General features: G+C 39.8%; 1 protein-coding gene across 1 annotated transcript in view; it reads left to right on the forward strand.

Moving 5' to 3' along the window:
* The window catches only part of tgfbr3 (transforming growth factor, beta receptor III), a 67214-nt gene extending 51085 nt beyond the window's left edge, over positions 1-16129 (forward strand). The window contains exons 10-17 of the mRNA XM_029429559.1: positions 557-712; positions 2031-2180; positions 3299-3484; positions 4163-4456; positions 5057-5183; positions 9432-9482; positions 9846-9953; positions 13818-16129. Coding sequence (XP_029285419.1) covers positions 557-712; positions 2031-2180; positions 3299-3484; positions 4163-4456; positions 5057-5183; positions 9432-9482; positions 9846-9953; positions 13818-13936 — 1191 coding nt within the window. The 3' untranslated portion in view covers positions 13937-16129. The remainder of the gene's footprint in view (positions 1-556; positions 713-2030; positions 2181-3298; positions 3485-4162; positions 4457-5056; positions 5184-9431; positions 9483-9845; positions 9954-13817) is intronic.
* The last annotated feature ends 5342 nt before the right edge of the window (positions 16130-21471 follow it).

A 21471-nucleotide genomic window follows, 5' to 3' on the forward strand; every position in this document is an offset into this window, starting at 1 on the left:
TTGATGTGACAAAATGTGACGGGAAGAACCGAAAACAACAAACATGAAGGACACCCAAAGAGAACACCAGTGTCAGGACCAATTAGGGGGCTGAATGAATTGTTGATTAATATGTGGGCCTCCTGCTGCAGAGATCAGGTTTGCCTGCTTATAAAGATGATTAAAGTAAGTTTTAAGTTACCAAATGTAAAATAAAAAGACATACCAGTAAGTACAATGACCAATGTTGTCATTATTCTATTACTTTTTATTTAAGTGCCAACCTCCCTGTCATAAACAGGCTGACATTGAAGCAAGCCGGCCGTTTCCCAACATTTGCCGTCTGAACACGGGGACAGCGCAGTAAGCCCACATCACAGAATGGAAACTGGCAGAGACTGTAATTAGGAGAAGCTGGGGCTGGAGCTACACCACCATGTGGGATTTGTTTATTCCTGGGAACTCAAAGTCTCACACGACCGCTTTGACTTTTTTTTTTTATATTGGGAATTAGGTAATAAAATAAATGTTTTTTTTTATCTGTATCCAATGTTGCCATTTTTTGACATTTCCTCAGGCGAATGGGTTTATTCATGCCAACCTCACGCTCCAAGATCCAGCTTGCAAAGCAACAGTCAATGCCACCCACTACACCCTGGAAACTCCTCTGACTGGCTGTCTGACCACTGTATATCCCATGCAGGGCAGCCCAATGGCCCTCCACCTCAACTATGTGAGTACAATACCTATTATTACATGTTAGTTTAAAACAAGTCATGTTAATAAAGCTGCTTAACTTGAACCATGAACAGTGGCTGTCTACTTCATAGTGTAGAAACAAAGAAAGTGTTTTCTTTAAAAACTGTAAATGTAAATATATAGACTCATACAAAAACAATCCCTGTCAATCATCACTTATGACCCACTGAAAGTGCGTCTGTATCTGCAGAGACCCTGCAGCCCTCTGCCTGTATTTTCTTATTTTGCTGTTGTCAGGGCGTTTCCACGTCAACCTTGATAAATAACTTTGCGACCGAGGTGGCAGATCGTAAGCACCCATCCGAGAGGCATCTTTGGTGGTGGTGCAGTATCTGTGAGGGTGGACATCAAAAATAATTCCTAATATAACAGCTGATAGGAAACACCCACTCAGATGCTTGATGCTTTTTCCACAAATTGTTTTAACCTCTTTTTTGGATGAATAGAAATGGAAGTGAAGTTTCAAGTAATGGTGAACAGTGTGGGAGTGTTTATTTATGGGATTCAGCCTTCACATCTGACAGCCTCAGTTGTCTTCATTATTATGGAATGCATTCATTCAGCGTGTTTGTTCTAAAAAGCAAGGATGAATCACTTCCTCCCCAACCTTTATGAGATCTTTTATGAGGGAACTTTGGAACAACACATTTTCTGTCTAATACGGATTGAAAACTCTGGCCCACGTCCAAGGTTGTCTTTTGTGTTTGCACTTTGATGCACGGATAACCTCTGACCTCCAGTCAAAAGAGATACAACTTCATTGTTTAGATCCCCACACTTCAAAGATAATCTGTTTTGGCTGTTGTCTCTCCTGTCCTGTGACAAGTTGATTTAATTCAGCAGTGGCACCAATGGCCGGTCAACTAAATAATGTGCCGCAGAAAAACACTGTTGGTGTCATTTAGATTTTCCTCTCACCTCATTAAATTATACTTTTCTCAGAGCAGCATGGACTCATGTCAGACCCCTGACATCCTTCTTCTCTACTGAGAAATTAAAAGTATGTTTTATGTTTTCGTCCAGGATGAATCCCACTGCTGAAGCCACAGGACATTCCCACATTTTAAATTCAACTCATTGGTTGCAGAATGTTTTGGCAACCTCCTCTCAAATATTCGAATCTCCATGCCTTTGACTTACTGGACACCCTGACTTAAGCAACACTGCTCACAACTGGATCTGTTTTTTTAAAATAAAAAAGTCTGGAAAGGATTTTTGTGAAAGTTTTCCTTTCATTTACTAACTGATGCATCTTAAGTGTTGTGAGTAACTGAGTCCTCTGTGGATTGCAGGTTCTGATAAGTCATGCTGAGACTAAGGATGGGAGTGGAGGGCCGCTGGATGATGAGGACCTAGAAGTTGGAGACATGCTGTTCCCAAGGGACCCAGTGGAGTTAGAGAGAACATTTACAGAGCCCACAGAGCACCAGTCCGTCATAGCGGTAAGACTGCAGAATCATTGTGGTTCTGTGTCTGTGAGAGCTGCAACTCATTGCATGGTGAGAGTTGACAAGTCAAGACCATCTACATCTCCATTTAAATCTTGCAGAGTTGGAAGAAACCCCCATGGTGCACATAAAAACTCATCTGGCTTCTACAATCTCTCCATAATGTCTGTTTCATGAACATGACCTGACATTTTCCATTTTGAAATTTCTCGATGTTCTTTCCTCCACCTGTCTTATTTTCCTTTGTCTCATCCATTCCTAGTCTCCCACTTATTGTTCTTGGTTCTACATTATCTCTTGTGTTCCTTCCCCATTTTCTGGTCTATCTTAAAGGGATAGGTTGAATTATTTGAAGTGGGGTTGTATGAGGTACTCATCAGTAGTCAGTTTATTACTACAGTAGAAGGTCGGCACGCCCCCGGTTTAAAGAAGCAGACAGAAGTAGCAGCAAAGAAGCTAAGCAATGTACTGCTGTGGACGGGGCAGCAGCAAAACTTATTTTAGACACCTAAATAAATCTATATAATTGTAAGTGTACACTATATTTAGAATATTTTCACCACTGCTCTCTTCCAAGCCACCAGAGTCCACTGATAAAAACAGCAATTGTATTGTGTTGCTGGTCTTCCAATGCCTCAATTGTTTTTTTTGTGGTATTGTGTGATTTTGGTAAATCCGAAGTAATCCTTTAAAACACCAAAAACCATAACACACACAAACTAACCGATTGAGACAGCGGTAGACGGGCAACTCTGTTTTTGTCAATGGAGTCTGGTGTCTTTGAAGAGAGCATAGATAATGGCGGAAAGGGCTGTCTGACGGCAAGGTCAAGCGGTGAAACTATTATTAAATATAGCGTACACTTAAACATCTTTGGAGGCTAACGTATGTTTTGCTGTTGCCCGCGTCAACAGCTAGGGATGGCCAACCGCCATCTACTGTAGGTTATACACTGTGTAGAAGTACCTCTATTACTTCAAAACATCTAAACTATCCCTTTAATGTTGTCAAACACTGACACACAGTCTTGTAGGGTGAGGGTTTATAGAAGAGGAATCGGATATCAGATCCCTGCTGATATTTGCGTTGGCTTTGTCTTATTTTCCTCCTAGTTCAATTGCACGTACCGAAAGAGCCAGGAAAGTTCGGCAACAATTCCCAGGATTGTACCAGGACCAGGGAGGCAACCGGTCAGCAACATGTCATTCAACATGGAGTTGTACAACACACTGCCGTTCCACAAGCCTTCACGCCAGGCCTTCTACACTGTTTCACAAAAGCAGCAAGTCTTTGTGGAGGTATGCTTTGCATTTCTCCTAAATTACAATTTATTAGAGAGTACATGTCATGTGCTTTGTAGTTTAATGCAGAATTTATCTCGTGCAACTTGTGTTTTTGTTCCTAAATTAAAACTTTGGTAAGAAAACTGTGCTCTGTGTACTCTCTGTCTGGGAGCTCTTCCGGCTTTGATCTCTTAGTGTGGCATCCGCGAGGTCCGTTTATATTTTGTCTAGTTGGGGATAAAAGATAATTCTCACTTTCAACCCCTCATATTCTTTGTATCTCCTCTCTACATGTGTCCATATCCTGTCTGGCTTGCTCATAATCTTGTTTCACAACAGTAATTATGGGGGTCATACTCTGAAGTCCTTTGACAAGATTATTTATGATGATATCAGTGGGAGGTGCATCACTGACGGCGTGGACGCAGAGCCAGCTGGTTACAAAGAGTTTTTTGTGTATGCAAGACCTTAGGCACAATAACCGAAGGGGTTGTTATGGATGGAAACATTACAAGCATCCTAATAATAATAATGCTTATTAGAGTAGCATTGCATTCTTTCTCAAACTTGTCAAACAATTTCCTTCATCAATTAGGACTTTAGTCTTACTTACACAGAGAGCCATTACAATTGACGAATGATCCATGGGTTTTATAAATATATGACTTTTATCTTTTCTCTCACGTGCGTCAGGTCACATCAGCCGCATCAGATCCGGAGCTGGGGTTCACCATCTTATCGTGCTTAATTTCTCCCAACTCCGACCCCAGTGTGGTCTCAGACTACACTCTCATTGAGACGGTCTGCCCAACAGATGAGTCTGTGGAGTACTATCCTCAGAGGGACTTCCCTGTCCCTCACACACAGGCGAAAAAGCAAAGTTTCAGCTTCACCTTCAACTCAAAGTTCAACAAGTCCCTGCTCTTCCTGCACTGTGAGATGTCTCTGTGCTCCAAGAGATCTCAGAGCAACCAAGGAATGCCACCGGTATGCAGTCCTTATCTATTCCAAATGACTTTTATTCTTTTGAGTGTTTAAAGATTTCACTGTACAAGCCATCAGTGCTTTTAGACTCTCCGGAGGTATATAGTATTAGCAAAGTTTTAATTTGAGAAGATTTAAGTCGGTGTAGTAGTGCACAATCTTTACTCTGGCTGACCCGAGCCATTCAGTATCAGGAAACATGAATCAATGTGACAGTTGCCAAGTATCCAGCTGCAGGACAAAACAAGCATCTGTCTTAGCCATAATCTTCATTTGTTCTCTTACTATTATCTATCCAACTCATACAATCTCTAGCAAGCACTCCTCCTTTTATTTCACATGTTGTCGCCTCAAAAAAGCAGTGAGACAATTGTAGCTAACTTGTGAATGTGAAGCTAATTGTTATATTCTGCTTCAGATCAGGTGTAGGCTCAATAGTTTGATTTCTAGGTTTATACTTTGGGATATGACAAGAGACATGTGAATGTTTTTTTTCTCTTTTAAAGAGGAGCCTTTATACAGAGTGACATGTTTCTTCTTTGTTTTGTCTCTTCACTGTGCATTTTTTTTAGTTTTAAGTTCAAGTAAATTTTGTCCACACAGTGCTTACAACCCAGTCAGACCTGCGATTCTCTTTCTCTGGACAATATCATGGCGATGATGATAACCAGCAAGACGTCTACCAAGCCGCTGGTCGTGGTGGATGGATCTGGACAACCAGACGAATCAGGTTAGTTAAGAAAAAGACATACACACATTTCACACATTATGCCATGAGCTCAACCTGAACAAGACGCAGCTCTTGTCACTCTCATCCATGTTTCGGTTTCATCACATGATGAATTAAGCCCTTCTTTCCATTGTTTTGAGTGTAAAGTGTGATAAGGAAACTGGAGTGAAGAGAGAATGGAGTCTGAGCGGGCGAAAGAGCAGGAGAAAGTTTGCTCCGATTCTTGGACATGAAATACAGCACATCACTTCCCCACATGTGTTTATCATTAACTGCACTGTGTGTTGTGTCATTGTGTATGCAGGTGCGTGTAAATGCACATTTTCCGTGTTTACATTAATGCCTGTACACAATTTTGTGTGTGTGTGTGTGTGTGCGCACATTAGCATGTGGTCGACTGCAGTTTAGGGGCGTGTGCTAACACTGAGGCCCAGTTCGGCTGCTCTGGACCGGTCCATGCTGAGGGAGAGGTGGAAAAAGAGGAATCATACAGCACCAGTTGTTTTCACTTAGGACCTTTACTGTGGCCTCAGCCTTCCACTAGAGAGGGGAAGAAAGGAGGAGTGTGAGGGGAGTCGATGTCCAGCCATCATCACTTGTTTAGCCACTCATTCATTCACTTGCTGTATAGCAGCGTCTCAGGGGCTGTGAGTGAGAGCAGCCTGCAGATGTGGGGGAGGCCTGAGGTAACCACGCTCACATTTAGCTAATTATGACCTAAGATGAGATGGGGTGATATCATGAGTGCCCAATCTCTGGTGGACAGCCAGAACTTTTTTTAATCAGCCTCCCCTCTGAGCAATGACATCAACAAGAGACCAGTGGTCAGTTTGAGTCAACTTCATTGATTCATGAGTTTAATATAAATCGCATCAGTGTGAGATGGAACCTGACTCATAACAGCATGGCCTATATTAGCCTATTTAAGCTCATTGTGGATATTGGTTTATACGTCACCTGGTAACTAACACATAGATGTAAGCTATACAGTATTTGTGGCAGATTAAAAGAGTCTCACACACATAGTTTACCCACTAGAAGGCACTGACCAGCAGTGGCAGCTACAGGATATTTGAAATGATTTGGCCTTGATTTACTAACGCATAACACATTCATACTAAAATGGTCGCGTAACACACGCCCTGCTAGGAATTTAGAAGCCAATTGTGTGGCATCTGAGATGACCAATTCCAGGGTTGGACCCTTGGATCCACCAATGCAAAATGTAAAATGTCCCACTCAGTTAGAGCTGCAACTGTTAGCCAATTGGCTGAATCTTAATTGATAACAATCTTGATAGTTTATTAATTCTTTAAATCATTTTTAAACAAGAAATCCAAATAATTGACAGGATCCAGCCTCTGAAATGTCTTTGAGTTGTAGATTGTTGGATGACCAGAACAAGCAATATTAATATGTAAACTTGGTCTATTAGTGAGGGTTTCTTCACTATTTCCTCACTTTTTAGGGACCAAAAGATGAATCAATTGATCAGGCAAAATAATAAGTAGTCTAATTGATAATGAAAATAATTGTTAGTTGCAGCCATGCGTTCAGTACATATATTGGCCACAACTCTTTTAAATCAAAATGTTTGTTTATATTAGATTTCTAACTTTGAAAAACAATTTTTTGACATTTTTTATAACTATCAAAAAAGCGAAAAAAGCAAAAATTGTTCAACAGAAGTGGGTAGATTTATTACATTTGAATTGCATATAGAGTTTCAATGCTGGTCAGAGATGTACAGTAGATGCAGTCACATTTTAGCACAGAAGTTCCAGTGTGGATGTTAGAGAAGCTGCTGAAGATACTGGTGATCAGACACAGTAATGAGTGAGTGAGCTACAGTAAACTAGTCCAGAGTAGGCAGCAACATGCACTGCCCACACCAATATCCCAGTGCAGCGGGTTTATTTTCCATGGCAGAGATTAAGTAAACACAAATATGCAATAAACACAGTAAAAAAAACCCCCCTCTATTTCAAAGGCCGTGTTTTATAACACAAAGGCATCTCTCATGCGAGGATGGCAAACAAAACAAGCAGCCTTTTCAAGGGCCACAGTTCTGCACTGGACAGTATCCCAAAGAGCTCAACAGGGCCACTTGTGGCCAACTTGTGCATGGAAAAATATAACAGCCTCAAAGCCCAGCCATCAGAAGCAGATTTACTGCTTCACAATAAATTTTATTGGATCTGGTAACGTTCAGGAAAAGTATCATTTATTTGTGAGGTTGGCAGTGTAGATTATATTATTACAGCTGTAGTACTACGTTTATTCTGCAAAGAGTAAGGGAAGAAGATAGAAAAACTGCATAATATCAGGGTTATTGTATAAGAAATATTGGACAGACTGAAACTGCAGTGTATAAAATATACTTTGTAAGTTAATGTGTTGAGATTGCTCATCTTTCTAAGATGTGATCTGATTTCGGAGACAGATATCTATATTGATGTATCACCTTAAAACCTGCTGAATGAGGTCAATTTGTTCTCTTCACTGGATGGATGTCAAGAAGTTAACTTTATCATAAAAATATTGTTTTAAAAGAACATTATGTCTCTACATAAGTTTGGATTTACACCTCAGCAAATTGAGGCTATTAAAAGTATAAATCGTCCACAAGTACAGTTAATAATAATGATTGTGAGCAGTAACTAAATAATACCACTGTATATTATCAGTTGTATGTGGTGCTAACAGCCTTATGGAACAAGCTTATTGCAGTAACGAGCTTTGAACTGTCGAGGTCAACTGTATTTGGCTTTATATGTACGAACAACCAGCTCCAAGGGTCTTGCAGAAGAGGATATCAGTGGTTTCTGCGCTGTGTGAGGAGAGGTCAGAGTTTAACAAAAACATGTTCTCTCATTCCATAGCAAGAAAACTTACATAAACAAATGACGTTCATAGAGATATCAGAACTCTGGCAACAGAACATAAGTCATGAGTTTAACTTCTGGGGTGCTGTCAGTTTCGGTTGAGATATTGAGCAAGAGTCAAGACCTGACAGACGTCCAGCAGGGTATTATTCCCCATACACATCAAGGCGTTATTTGAAAAGGTACATTGAGTTTTCAGCTTGATAACCATAGGCGTTATAAGACAAGAGTCATGTAAATGTCTCCACATAAAACATAATAAGTCAAGTTAAGGCCTTTGCAGACCAAGTCCGTATATTTGGTATGCATTTCTTAAACCCGTCATCCAATAAAAATCGATCCACACAGAAACGTTGCACTGAGTCTGAGTTTAGCTGCCTAGAGCACAATAACTACTGTCTAATCGTTCATACATTCTTTGATTAGATCATTCCCGTTTCGCAGCTGTTCTACCATCACCTGCAACAATCAGGTGCCGTTTTGGATGATGCTGTTTGCCTGTATGGTGGCTCTGAGTGGTCAAACAAGTCTCTAAAGGCTTTGGAGCGATGTGAAAAATGCAGAAAATCGAACCTGTTCTGAAAACTTTAATGACGGACAAAAGTTTCAGAGTCGGTGTGCAAACGGGATTGACACAACGTGAGGGTGCATCTATTTTTAAATGTGCGACAATTTCACACAAAATATACGGACTTGCACACCACTGTCTTTTGCTGCCCTCCCTTTATCGGCTCTTCCTCTCTGTTCTGCGCGTGTGGCTGAAAGCATTACTGACCACTCTCTGCAGTCTTAGCACAACAAGTCACACGGGACAGATAACACTGGAGCGATGGGGTGGGGTCGGGGGGTTGCAGAGAGGACGTCCTCTGGCAATCGTCCCCTCTGAAATTAAAGTCTCTCTGATGTCCTGTCATCGTCTATTATGCTAAATGAAAACTCAAAGGTGTTCTATCTAAGAATAGCACCCATTGTGCCTTAATCTTGGACATGCACCAAGCTCGCCTCTTTAGATTGCCCGTTACAAAAGCGCCTTTGTATTGTTTGTTAAGACATCATTACAGATAAAGTTCACTTTTGAAAGCCTTCCAGATGGCTTGAAATAAACTGGTCGGAGTCAGTAGGTTCATCCTTGAGCTGACAGAATAGCTGCTTTCTTCCTGAATGTTCTTGGTTCAGGTTGCTGTGTCACATTCCTCAGAGAATTGCTTATCAACACAGGACAATATCAGTAATCTGCTGCTCCTCTGTCCTGAGGCTGACAGGCTGACTTTTTGAACAATTAAAATGCATAATGTATACTGTGCATCACTATACTTGATGCTCAACATACATTAATTTGACATTATTTATGTTTGTTTTGCAGCCACTCCTTCTGACAGAGCACCCAAAAGCACAGAGGAGCCTTCTGTTCATGGTAAGTCTTCTTTACAGCATATTTACATGTTTTGTCTATGATGTGAATTATATGGAGCCCCAGAGTGTTAATAATTAAATATAGAAATAAATAAGACATTTCGAAACAAATAATTAAATAAACACATGGTGTTAAAGATGAACCACTAAGATTATTATTATTTTAATAATTTCACTGTATATGACTATGACTATTTATAGTTATTTATATGCTGGAATGAATCTTATCTTACTTTATGCATGTTTTTAAGTAAAACATTTGTATAACATTGTATCTGGCAAGTGGTGTTATTATTTATTTGTAATGTATTGTCTATTTCCAAGTTGTCAACATGTATGAACTGTGTGCTGCTTTGTTTCCCAGACACGCTCTACGTGCTGGACACTCCGACAGTGGTGGGGATCGCCTTCGCAGCCTTCGTGATAGGGGCTCTGTTGACCGGAGCACTGTGGTTTATCTACTCACACACAGGTAGGTCCTTTACCTGCTGCTCCACAGCCCCGGCTCCCCTCTACATTAATGAAAAGATAAGATGCAAAGGAATGTTCGAGTGTCACTGTGCCAGAAATGTGCCGCGGGGAATGCCAAACATCCTGCTGCTGACAGAGGCCAGTTCACAATAACAGATTGACTCCTCTACTGTAAATATATCCTGTTGGTCAGCAGCGAGGGCTCTTCTCTTTCCTGCCTTTCAATGTTTTGGGAGCTGCGGGGTGGTCAGCGAATATTCTCAGTACAATGGCTGGAGACGAGTTGGAAATTCCCCTTGTTGGGTTAAGCAGCCCTTACAGGAAAAGACACACAATCTGTCCATTAGATGCCAAGAGCTTCCCCATCATCCCTAGCCTGCTGACCCCTGGGAGGAAGTGCGCTTCCAGCAGCCCTCTTGAGTTCACCGTTGCATAGAGCTGCCCTGTTCTCATTGGCCTTACTGCTTGACTGGTGATCCGCCATGCCATTGACCCTTTGACTCCCTTGCTGATGCGTTTGCCATGGACGTCTTTTAAACAGGGTCAGGGTGTTTCAGTTTAGAAGTCGAGGCTTTTAGAAAATACACCAATGTGAGTGTTTGAGGTTACGTAAAGAAACTCACCGTTGGACAGTGTTAAATGGTTGGATTAGTAAATCATCCTCCCTGATAGTTGTGACTGTAGCAAAGATCCGGACACTTTGTCAGAACTGTTACAAACTGTTCCAGTCATACTATGTCATATCTAGTGTTTACCCAACAGGATTTCATGCAGCAGAAAAGATCAGATGTCAGATTTTAGTGCCCTTATCTTTATCACAACATTGGTATTGGCTCCTCTTTAGAAAGCCACTTTATTTAAGCTTCACGGGTTTCCTGGAGTGCCTTTTTGGCTGGTTTTACAAAGATATTAGAAGTATACATGGAGAGAAAAACAGGTGTAAGGATAGTCATTCTGGGAAGACTTTCACAACATGTTCCTGTTGATGTTATTAAGATAGGCTTTAGCTGGGCGTGTTAAGCTCACTTAGCTGAAAGCACCTTACATGGCAATATTGGCAGTTCCATGTAAACCCCAAGAACCCCAAAACAACCACCAAAATAGTGTGAGTGTATTTTAAACTTGTGTACAGAAGGATGAAACATGAAATGAGGTTTGGGTATATCCCCTCAGGGTCTGAGGACAATGTTCCTGACCTCTTGAGAAAGAAACTTCTTTTTAAGTTGCTACTCATTGGCATTATGTTTGAGGTTTTGTATCCGATACAGTTTATTTCCATATTGGGCAATTACAAGTAGAAATGCCTTAAAAAAGCACCCCACAATATATCATTTGACATTTAGCTCATTATGTTGGCACTTACAGTCGGCCTGCATTCTGCCAGGGCTGCAGTCATGTCTGCCAAGAGATCTGCTCCTTACCTCTGCTCAATTACTAAAATAACATACGAATGAAAAATTCAAACCGATTGTGAAAGCAGTCTGAATAACTTGCATAAAGAGAAATGTCACACATTATCTGCTCTGAAATCCAATCGTATGCTAAAAGGTTAGAAAAAATGGTGATCACACACTGCACAATAGTAAGATAAGCTATCTTGACCACTATGGTTCAGATATCAACGACTGTTTCACCAATTGACAATACATTTGGTCCCAATATTCATGGTACCCAAAAAAGAATTCTAAAGACTTTGGTGATCCTCCGACCTTTCTTCTAGCGCCACCATGAGGTGGAGTTTTGTAGATTTTAAGTCAAGTTCCTTGACAGCTGTTAGATGGATCGCCATGAGATTTGGTGCATACGTTCATGTTCCATGTTTTACACACTTTATTCCCCACAACTCTTTGACCGTAATGAGTTCTCATAGGGTACTCATGGTGCACTGCATTGTGCCATACTTAGGCACTCAAAATAGCAAGAGTTAGTACGGAAGAATGCAAGTTCAGACACTGCATTAGGTCTGTTCTCTCAAATATGTCATCTCTCTCTCTCTGTCTCACCTTGTCCATTCAGATAGGATTTTATTGTAAGACAGGTTAGTCTGGTAATTGGCTTGACTGATGGTTGAGACTGAGTCAGAAATAAAAGAAAATGTCTCTAGAGTCCAGATGTCTGTTGTAGTATTCCTCAAGCCGTGTAGTAATGGATTCATTTTTAATTAAGTCTGACAATATGATGCTGCTCGTCCACATTGTTAATCATAGAAACATTGTTCACTTCATATTACTAGTGACAAAGTCATTCCTTTAACTCAAACATCATTATTTTCACTTGTTATTAGTGGTATTAGTGTTAGTGAGTTTGAGGAAATGTCAGGGCCTTCAGGGGAGCTTTCTGTATGGACACTTTGTTTAAGACATTGTAAGTTTGCAGTCTCTGAGTTAGTTTTCATACAAAGTATGTTTAAGTGACATAAAAGCAGCCTGTATCTCTCCTGTCTAGAAAGATAACATTGGACTTTATATATCTTTGGACAGATGAGGTGAATCCAAGTCCCTTTGTTTTTGCAGAGGTCTTCGTCCTGCGAGGGAAAGACCTCTGGCAGCTCTGCTCTGGTAAACATTAGCAGAACTAAGGGGCCGCAAAGAGGGAGCGGGATGCAACATCGCCTGTGAACACATGCCTGTCATATATGCAAGCACCCTTACATACACACACAACTTTAAGTACAAACCAAACTATCGATTGGAAAACTTATCTAAGAAAAAACATTTCCATCTCCATTTTTTAGGGAAAAATAAAGGTAGGAAGCAAACAAGGAAAAGACTGCAGTAACAATTGTGCCAAATAGTCAAATTAAACACAGACTTGGCTTCCAAAGCTGTTCATTGTCTGTTAGAGACGTTTTTTGTGAACAAATGTAAGCACTTTTATTTTCCTCTTCATTTGAAGCGCTAGATCCCAAGAGTCTATGAAATTAAATGCTTATTTAGACATAGAACAATAAACCAGTCAGTAGTTTGAGCGCTAGTCAGAAGGTCCTGTCCTGTGTTTGTTCTGCTTTATCTACTAAAGCCGAGCTAATTGAATCCAGATAACTAGAGAAATGAAGTCTATGAACATGATTCCTCCTTTTCTCTTTTCTTCAAAATGTCATATGTGAGATAGGAAGTGACGGGTTGTTTCTGGGCTCTCTGAGGTGACATTTCTCAGGTCCCAGCAGTTGAAAACTCTTTGTAAATCTGTGGCAGATTATGCTTGAAGATGTTAAAAGTTAGCACCGATCAAGTCCAGAGTTCTTCTTGCATTATTTAGTCAAGTGCTTTGCACTGAAAAGGTGATTGTTTTTACTCGTGCTTGGATGTGTGATGGCTCTGCACAAAATATCAGGATAAGAATTGTATTTTAACTAAAGTGTAAGGTTTATGTCAGGCAGTGACAGTCATAGTAAACGCTAAGAGATTAAACAGTACTTTTTTTTTTCTTTTAAACTTTTGAGCACAGAGGAACAATGGAGGTTCCAGCATCTCAAAGGAGTACACTTTGTAGCTTTAAGTAAACCAATTTGTCATGCTCCTGCCTTTCTGTAATATATATATAACAAATTCAATCTCTCTTTGGTCCAACTCCACTCCCTCTCCCTCTCTCACTCTGTCTCTCTCTCTCTCTCTCTCTGTCTCTCTCTCTCCTCTCTCTCTCCTCTCTCTCTCTCTCTCTCTCTCTCTCTCTCTCTCTCTCTCTGTCTCTGTCTCTGTCTCTCTCTCTCTGTCTCTCTGTCTCTCTCTCTCTCTCTGTCTCTGTCCTCTGTCTCTCTCTCTCTCTCTCTGTCTCTCTCTCTCTCTCTCTCTCTCTCTCTCTCTCTCTCTCTCTCTCTCTCTCTCTGTCTCTGTCTCTGTCTCTGTCTCTCTCTGTCTCTGTCTAGGTGAGACAGCTGGCCCACAGCAGGTCCAGAAGTCCCAGCCGGTCTCAGAGAACAGCAGCGCGGCCCACAGTATCGGCAGCACACAGAGCACACCCTGCTCCAGCAGCAGCACGGCGTAGCCCAGGACACAACCTGGCCGGACGCCGAACCCTGCACAGGAAGGGCCCGACAGTTTACAGGGACCGGTTTGTTGATCTCCTTCCATGAAAGGAATTATTTTTTGGGGATGTTATAGGAAGGAAAAAAGTATGATTTAAAAAAAACACACAATAACACCTTTGGTCCTGTAAATTCCTTTTTTGTGCTAGACTAATAAACGGTCTTGGTGTTACTTGTCTGTAATAGAAGCTAGACCCAGCTTGGCTGCCTCACTCCATATTTAGTACAAAAAACACTACGAGAAAAACATTATTTTCTTGCATTTCTTTCCAATCCAAGTGCTGTTTTTTCTGACCACAACACAGCCTTTTGTTTTGACCTTAAATGGTGAGATGTAGGCTGTCGGTAACAAGCAGGTGTACTCCAACAGCAAGGAAAGCAATCAGGCTGCAGGGATGTCAGTATTAGTAGGTGAGATGTTAATGGCTGGACTGTAACACTTCACATAGTGCAACCATGTGGCAAAGGAGCAAAGCAACCACTATTAACATGCGGACAAAAGTGCAGTATGAACGTAAGTCATCATCTTGACAGACGGAGACAATGGCTTTTATAAGAGGCAAGATAGATATTGAATGTATACAGAAGAGTAAACGCCAAAAAATGTGAAAGAAAAATGTGAAAGACATGCTGATAAAATGCCACATTTTATAATGTACTCATACTTCCTTCATAATGGATTTACACACACAGGTTGGCAAGGCGTGTTTTGCATGTAAAATGCATTTCAGTAGATGTAGTCTCAATTTCATGTACACAACTTCCCAGGGGCATTATGGGTTCCCTTTTACCAGTCGTGTTTGTGGAATAGTTCATCATTTTGGGAAATGTTTTTAATTAGCTTGTTATCAAAAAGTTAGATGGAACAGCCTGCTCTCGTAAAAAGGACGTTCCTTATTTAGCGTAACTTAAATTACGTGACAAACTTACTTATTTTAAGCCAGACCATAATCTTAACTGTTTGTCTTGAATTTAATGAAGAATACAGTTTTGTTGTATGGGAACATCATTTTTAGGACTAGAAGTAGATTTAAATACTTAGACTAGATAAATACTTTAACACTTTTAAGAACAAGTTGCTACTGTTACAGAAAAGCTTCCAGTGTTATGCTAAGCTAGGCTAATCGTCTAGCTCCAGCTCTATACTTAGTGTACCGACATCCGAATGGTATCAGTCTTTTTACTTCACTCTTGAATATTAATTAATCCTATTTCCCAAAAAGCCAAACTATTCTCTAAAGACCTGTATATTTTTGTGAATATTGTAAATATTTGAAAATGTTATGAGGCGGAGTGTGTGCAAATTCTGTTCTCGTACTTGTAGATTAGACAATATTTATCAGTGTGAGATGCAACTTAATACCATTTCTCATTTTAAAAGTGACGAAACAAGAATCGTGGTGTTGAATGACATCGTAGGACACTGACCCTTTACACTCGGGCTGTTACTTAATTCTCACCTTTGAGAAAAAGTTAAATATTTGGCATTTTCACTTGATAAATATTTAAACTAACTCAGCTGATTGTCTTCTTATCAGAGAGTCCAAGGGAGAGTAGATTTGTTACATTATAAAGTCAAACAGTGTACAGTGTATGGATTTTCTTATCTCTTTGTATAAATCTGGGCAGTGACGGTGAGTTATATAAACTGTAGCCGAAGCCCATTGTTATGGACATTTATTTTTATTATCTTCTGTTTTTTTAAACTGCCGCCTCAGAATAATATAAATGTTTGCTGTAGTGCCTTCCTTTACCCTGTATGTGTTCTTCTGACTGTGTTGGACTGACTGGGAACTTTCTCTGCAACCATTTAACCATGAGAAGAAAAGCAGAATGTATATTATCTCAAAGCCTTTTATCTTTTTTTCTTATGTAAACATGTGCAAAGCTTTCTACAGAGGGAACAGAGTCTAAATATATATTTGTGTATAAAATTATATTTTGGAATATATTTACCAAGAGAATTTATTGTCTTTTATGTGTGTTAAGTACTGTGAATTGTGGATGAGCTCATACATAACACATGTTTGTGAGGGGATCTTTGTTGCTTTATTCATAAAAGCCTCATGGCATGTTCTGTGACACTTTAACTGATGGAATTGAAATATTCATATTTGTGATAAATGATTCAGCTTTTTTATATATATATATATATATATATATATATATATATATATATATATATATATATTTGAACTAATATATTTCAATTCTTTATTGTAGTAAGTGTCATAAAACATGTGATGAGTTTGTAATGAATATATATAAACATTCTTATCAAGCACCATTATGTTAATGAGTTACAACTGCTTTTGTTTTGTTTGAACATTATTATAGTTTGTCATCGTCTGATTGCTATTTTGTATAGATAATGTGTTACCTAAAGAAATCCTTTCATATGAAGTAAAGAGATCACGTTATATACCGGTAACCTTGCAAAATGAATATACGTTTAATACAAAATGTCACATGATTGAAGATAAGCTGTAGCAATGAATATAAAACTCTATTTTTAACAAAGTATTGAATGATTGAGTCAATTCCACACACACTGATTGTCCCTCCTCAGTTACTGTATTGTCCTGTAACAAACTAGTTTAGGGCCTTTTGTTCACAACAATGACGTGCTTCCCCTTTAAATAATGAAACAAGAAAATAAAAGAACGTTAAAAATGGCAGGAGGTAAACCAAAATGAAAGTGGTAGTGTAATACGTGTGTATGTATTCTGTTAGAATGGAGGGTGGAGAGAATCCAACTGTCTTGTTATTTTGATCCTGTAAACTCAACTGTTTTCATTTCTATTGAGTATTAGAACCACTTGGGGACATTAGAACTTGTGTTATCGGGGCCTGTTGCCCGGTGTGTCCGTGCCTGAACCTCAGTTATATAGTAAACATACATTAGTAACACTGTTGCTGTTATCGAGCAGCATTATTGTCTCTTATGGACTGTCCACCCTCCACCCCCCTTGTGTCACGCTGTTAAAGTGGCTGAGCCTCATCTGCTGTTCTGGATCTAATCTTCTCATTTTACATCATTTAGAGATACTCTTTCACTCAAAGTATCCATACCGTTCCTGAGAGTTGAGAGACAACATTGACTTGTTTCAATTTACGTACACAATTTAACTTACGTACGTAACTTAAGTTACCTTAGAAACATACTTATTTTGACCCAAAATGTTTATCTTTTCCAACCAAGGACTTTTGTTTCAACTCACAACTTTACCCACGTGTTTAAAGCTTTGTTTCCTTCAAAGCATAATTGTTAATACAGTTTTGTTATATGGCAAGAAAAATATTTAGGAGACTGGGTTGACATGTGAAATATAGATGCTGTATTGGATAAGATGAGTATTATTATAGTATTAAAAGATACTTTCACTATATGATTTATAGCTAATGGTGAAAAACTTGTAATTGGAGCACAAATCCATATATCTAGTTATTGATTGTATTTTTTTAACCATTTGACTACCTCATGTTTTTATGAATGTGTTATTTGTGTACTATGTGTGTGATGGTATGCGTGCGAGTGTTTTCTGTGCCTATGTTTGAACTAAAAATAAATTGCAATCCTTATAGATTATACTGCCGTTGGATGATGTGGGGGCCCCATTGTGGTTTTATTGCAGTTTTACATTTATTTTTCAGTCTCAAAGCCAACGATGAAGAGTTTGAGCTTTCCCATGATGCCAAGATTGCCTTTTTGGGAGTTGTAAATGTGTACAACTTTTTATTATTTCCTTCTGTTTTTAAAACTTTTTTTATGCTGTAAATACGCATGATATCTGTATACCCAATATGTCCAATAAATTTTCATAATAATGTACAAGACTGTTGTTTGATGATTTCTCTGCTATTGTGATTGTGTGTGTGGACTCAGTTCGGAACAATGAGCTGTAATGATGATGTGTTGGGCCTGGCTCACTGCGCTCATGACTCGTCTCTGGTGAGCTCATAATGTGATACAGACCATGTGGTCTTCTGGCTGGAGGTTTGGGGGGGGGGGGGGGTCCTCACTGCTTCATCTTCATGTTTTTGATTATAGCTCCTTGGAGATGGCTGTAAGCAGCACGCCCTGGAGTAAGCAGTGTGAGTAGTGGAGAGGGAGGGGCCGATAGTAAAGCAGCCTCTCCTTATGCCAGCTCAGGTTTGGGTTGACTCGTGCACATGACCCCTTTAAAGCCTCTGTGATGTCACATCTGTGTCTTTTCCCACACTATCATCCTCATGCTGCGACACTCACGTCCAACTAATGACTTATATTGAATTCTTAAAAGAACACTCACCCACCTCATCGAGCCACAATGATGTCATTATTTTCTTTTCCAGCTTTCCCCCTTTGGGTACCTGGAACCCACATTTGTTGTTTGGCTTTTACACTCTTGCAGCTAATCCATTTAGTGGCTGATTGCATGTGTCCCAGACAATAGTGTATGACGAATACAGGATCAAATTAAAAAGGACTTTTTGTTTTAGCTGCAGCCCTCCAAACAATGGCGCTGGGGAGGCCGCACTAATTTAGACCAGACTTTTGCTCCTAAACATGATTACTTGAATTAAGTTAAGTGAGACGTTTTGGCTGGTTTAAACTTCTGAGGGGGATGAGAGCACATTACCAGGCTGTGTGTACCTTCGCCTCACAACAACATCTTCCTGTCCCATGGCACATCACTGTAATGAGGTTTGGAACAATAACAGCACGTCCTGTGATCAACTGGGGCCACAGAGACGGACTAAAGATGTTGCTTCACAGAATCACATTCTCAGACAAAAAGTTAAGAAACAAACCTTTCACACATTTATTAGAAATCAAATACTTCATATCATGTTGGCTAGACAGTCGTGTTTCCATTCAAATGTCGCAATAATGAAATGTGAATTAGGCGTGTTTTCATCAACTGGTTTGGAGAGAAGAAACCAGGCTTTGCAAAGCACAGTTTCATCAGAAGGTGGAGGTATAGGCAGCTGCACTTTACATATGGCTGTAATCTGCTAGTTAACAGAGAAGAAGAAGTAATAATAATGACTATATTTATATCGCACTTTTCAAAAAACAGTGCTGCAAAACAAAACAAAGCAGTGAAAGACATGGAGAGAAGACACAAAGTGGCAGGTTAGTAAAGCAAGTATTACAGGAGCAATTAGGAATATGAATGGAAAAACAATGCAATTAAATTCAAAAGAAACAGACAATGAAATAAGTGACAATCTAAATAAACAAATATAAAACATCAGAATCAAGAACTAAAAGTTTATACAAGTTTTGTTTTGTGGAGTAATTTAGAAAAGGGCTTCAATTTGAGTTTGAACAAGTTGTACATTAAAGGAACAACGTGTACTGCCTGGCCACATGCTCCACGATCAGGGGGAGCATTGCATCAGTTATGAAAAGAACAACAACTCCTAACTAACAGCAGGGTAAAATACGAGTGGGTCAAAATAACACTACTATCTTATAATCTTCACTGGGGCACCGGCCTATAGTTTATATTAAAGCTTGCTTAACTCATCATTAAAACCATAGCAGCAAGAAAACAGCCACTTCAAAACCATATATTGACGGCATATATTGTCTTGTCATTAGTTGCAAAATAGTTTGAATGTTTAGCTAAATAGCCAACTTTAGATGTTTCCAGTCTGAAAGAAACGTTGCAAGTTCAGCGTCAAACCCAATGTCTTTATCCCCCAAGAGCTGTCTCCAATGGTAAAAAGCCACACTGATGTTGACTCTTGTTTTTTTTGCTGCCGAATGTGTTTTTTTGCCAGGAGCGGGTGGTTGTGATGGTGACAAAGGTTACAAAGAGCTTTCAGCCATCTTTTAGTTTGGCTGCCACTTAAAGAGGGCTGTACCTTCAACGTGATCGACGAGCCCCTGGTGTAGCTCTACTTCGTCCTCTGATGTTGGACTGAGGTCAGACTGGAGCTACAGAGATATTACAGACGGAGCTAGCTGCTGGCATGCTAACTTCAGTAGTTATCTCTGCAACACAACACAGAGACGTCTTTGACATAACGTCAACACTGTTCCCTCTTCTCATTCTGTTGGAAACGTTAGTTCATCTATTAAATGTTTTAAACCACTGCTCCAGTTAGCGTCTTTTCCTGTTGGGGTATTCTTTTTCAGCCAGGATGAAACTGTAGCCCCTGACTGAGGCATGCTAACTTTAGCCTCACATCACAGCTGGTTCTTATGTATGCTGCACCAAAAATATGACTATGCTACATTTCATATTGCTGCCAGAATCCATAAAACAGTCTCATTCTGCTGACTTGCAATTTCACTGTGGCACATGGGTACAGCATGTGTGTATTTTTTTAGACATCTGAGGCCCTTGTACTTATTGCTGGAAAACACTAGAGTGTTTCCAGTGGGAAGAAAAGGGAGAAAAGAAAACTCTGTAGCCTAAAATTACATTACTCATAATGAAAAAGTTCAATCATAACTAGCTTTCTACCACAAACATCTCCCACTCAATTAATGTTAGCGTCTCTTTTTCTCTGTACCCCTTTTTACTTAATCTCCTTTGCATGCACATATGCAATATGCTTGTCCATGTACACACGCACACACTCCCATGCACTTAATTATACTGACTGATTTGCTGCCCAAGCCACAAATCTAAACTGAAAACAAAAACAAACTGGAACAAATGTACCAGCATTGGCTCCGACTGTACTGTTTGGACAAAGTGTCTTATCTGAGAAAGCTGTTTATATTTCTGCTTCTCAAATGGACTTCAGGCACCACAAATGAAAGTTAGGCTGACAACTTCCAAAAGTGAACTATTAGATCACTATTAAGTATCATTTACTTCTCCTTCCATCCAGATCCACATGATATCTACACCTGGCCACATCTTCCTCACACAGCAGGGGTGTGATCGCAGCTTCCTGTGAAAATAACTGTTTTTCATCTGAGGTGGTTGTTGTGAGTTTATGTTTCCGCTGGTGTGGTTGCAGTCGTAACTTCTTAGGAGGAGCATAGCAGAACACGTGACTTGTGCAGACACATCATTCATTTACACTCGACCAACTTGTGGCCTCAACCCCAAAGTGTCTCAAACCACCTCGGGAGGCCATTTTAATTTATATATAACAGATAAACAGATTAGAATCCAGAGACCTTATGTGTGTTTGGTTGCTTTCATACTTGGCTTTTTATGTGTATGTGTAAACGCGCTGATACATTTGTTCATGATTATTTTTTATGATTATTTTTTTTTTACCCATAGACATCATTTAAACGTCAGTGAGGTTTAAAGCATTCTGAGAGACTGCTATTACTCCTAAAATCATACGGAGAAAAGACGACCGCTGTTTATTTTTGATAGATGGAACTTTTGCAATTTGGATTTGTGCCAACACAAGCACATCAGCTGTGGAGCAGATGACATTCATGTTGCAGAAGCTGCCTGCTGGTGTGTTTGCTGATTTAAAATCACCGTTTTATGCAACCAGCATGTTGAATTTACAGAGACTTGTAGAAGAG

The sequence above is a fragment of the Cottoperca gobio genome, chromosome 4 (genome assembly GCF_900634415.1).
Source record: "Cottoperca gobio chromosome 4, fCotGob3.1, whole genome shotgun sequence".
Lineage (NCBI taxonomy): Eukaryota > Metazoa > Chordata > Actinopteri > Perciformes > Bovichtidae > Cottoperca > Cottoperca gobio.